A 2,500-nucleotide genomic window follows, 5' to 3' on the forward strand; every position below is an offset into this window, starting at 1 on the left:
TTTTCCCTATTCCCCTCTTCCATCCCTTTCATATTTCCCCTTTTCCACATTTCCCCTCGTTTCCACCTCCTCTTTTCTTTCCTCATTCCCCTCTTAACTTTTCCCCTTCTTTCACATTTCCCCTCTTCCAACCCTTCTTTTTTTCCCTATTCCAGCCTTCCCCTCTTATTTCCCTCATCTCCCCTTTCCTCACATCCTCCCTCACTCACTTCCCTCACTCACTCCCCTCTCCTCAAACTGCATCTGAGACGTAACATTTGTATGTATCTTCTTTAATGTCCCAATCTCATTCATTATGTTTCTACACAATCCACTCACATTCCTCCACTTTCTTCACCTCCTCCTACTCCTCTTCCTCCTCCACCTCCATCTCCTCCTCCTCCTCCTTCTCCTCCTCCTTCTCCTTCTCCTTCTCCTCCTCCTCCTCCTCCTCCTCCTCCTCCTCCTCCTCCTCCTCCTCCTCTTCCTCCTCCACCTACATCTCCTCCTCCTCCTCCTGCGGCAAATATATCTTCCATCATATCCCAATCTCATTAATTGTGTTTCTACACAAACTACTCACATTCCTCCACTTTCTTCATCTCCTACTCCTCCTCCTCCTGCTTCTCTTCCTCCTCCACCTCCATCTCCTCTTCCTCCTCCATCTCCATCTCCTCCTCCTCCTGCTCCTCTTCCTCCTCCACCTCCATCTCCTCCTCCTCCTGCTCCTCTTCCTCCTTTACCTCCATCTCCTCCTCCTCCTGCTCCTCTTCCTCCTCCACCTCCATCTCCTGCTCCTCCTGCTCCTCTTCTTCCTCCATATCCATCTCCTCCTCCTCCTGCTCCTCTTCCCCCTCCACCTCTATATTCTTCTCCTCTATCTCATCCTCCTCCTGCTCCTCTTCCTCCTCCACATCCATCCCCTCCTCCTCCTTCTCCTCCTACTCCTCCTCCTCCTCCTCCTCCTCTGCTCCTCTTCCTCCTCCTACTCCTCTTCCTCATCCACATCCATCTCCTCCTCCTCTATCCCTCACTCTCTCCCTCAGTGCTAATTTCTTCGTCCCGCCTCCCCCTCTTCCTCCCCTCCTTCCTCGCCCGCCACTTTGGGTCCTTCCGCCTCTTTCAGAACGGCCCTAATGCAGAAGCAATAGCCTTGTTTGGCCGCTTCTCCCTCTCTTCTTCTCCCTCTCCTTCTCTCCCTCTCCTTCTCTCCCTCTCCATCTCCCTCTCTCTCCATCTCCCCACCTCTCTCCCCCTTCCTCTCCCTTTCTCTCTCTCCCGCTACCTCTCCCTCTCTCTCTCCCTCTCTCTCTCCCTCTCCCACTCCCTCTCCCTTTCTCTCTCTGCCGCTACCTCTCCCTTCCTCTCTCCCTCTTCTTCTAGACAACTGTGAATATGGATTACTGAGAAAGAGGAAGAATGTGGAACTGTCTTTCTGTGGACGTGATTTCTGAGAAAAGAAAAATCACTGATTTTACTCCAGTCACTTCAAGCTGTTAGTGATTTAAATGTAGATATATGTATGTATGTATATACCGTATGTATATATATATATATATATATATATATATATATATGTATACTACAAAGGATTACAAAGGCGGAGCATGCCGACAGGAGACCTTTTGTCCATATCTAGGTCGGATGTGAAAAAAATCACAATAATAGAATAATAAATAAAAACTATGATAAAGTAAATAACAAATAAAATACATAAATAAATGCATAGGTATAGTTAAATAATAAACAGGTAAATACTAAATAATAATAAATTAACATACTGTATGTATATATTTGTGTGTGTGTGTGTGTGTGTGTGCGTGTATATGTATGTGTGTGTGTGTGTGTGTATGCATGCCGTGTATTCTCCCCTTTGTGTGCGCATTTACACAACACATATGATCTTCTGCACCAGAGACCTTTACTCTAAAATCGTCTTTTCTGTGGCCTTCAGGGACTGTGTCCGGAGTTGACGTTTTCGGCATCAGCGGACCAAGCGTCGTGGTCAACGGGTCCACGCCGCTGTTGGTCCTCGACTGTGACTACAACTTGACGGAGAGCGACAAGGAGGGACTGGTGGTGAAGTGGTACTACAATAGACAGCCCTTCCCCATTTATCAGTGGATACCAAACAATGCACCCCAGGTAAGTCCTATTTTTCATGTTAAGTGTTGTTGTTAGTGTTAATATTAGCACTTGTTGTAAAGCTATATAATTTTTGTATGATTGTTTATGTGTATATGTGTTTATGTATATGTGTATGGGGGGTTATGTATGTACGTGAGTGCGTGTATATAAATGTGTGTATGTGTGTGTGTGTGTGTGTGTGTGTGTGTGTGTGTGTGTGTGTGTGTGTGTGTGTGTGTGTGTGTGTGTGTGTGTGTGTGCATGTGTGTGTACGCGTCTGCGTATGTGTGCATGCGTGCGTGAGTGTGCGTGCGAGCGTGTATGTGTGTGTGTGTGTGTGTTTGTGTGTGTGTTGTAACGTAAGAATTATTATGTTATAATCTTGCATTTTTTC

At 46.4% G+C, this 2,500-nt stretch overlaps 1 protein-coding gene across 5 annotated transcripts in view; it reads left to right on the forward strand.

The window, feature by feature from the left end:
• Positions 1–2,500, forward strand: part of LOC143036469 (uncharacterized) — a 406,722-nt gene that overhangs the window by 265,740 nt on the left and 138,482 nt on the right. For all 5 annotated transcript variants that reach the window (XM_076203857.1, XM_076203859.1, XM_076203860.1 and 2 more), the window contains one exon: positions 1,934–2,124. In XM_076203857.1, coding sequence (XP_076059972.1) covers positions 1,934–2,124 — 191 coding nt within the window. The remainder of the gene's footprint in view (positions 1–1,933; positions 2,125–2,500) is intronic.

This window comes from Oratosquilla oratoria, chromosome 20 (genome assembly GCF_046742065.1).
Source record: "Oratosquilla oratoria isolate Oo_2021 chromosome 20, ASM4674206v1, whole genome shotgun sequence".
Classification (NCBI taxonomy): Eukaryota; Metazoa; Arthropoda; class Malacostraca; order Stomatopoda; family Squillidae; genus Oratosquilla; species Oratosquilla oratoria.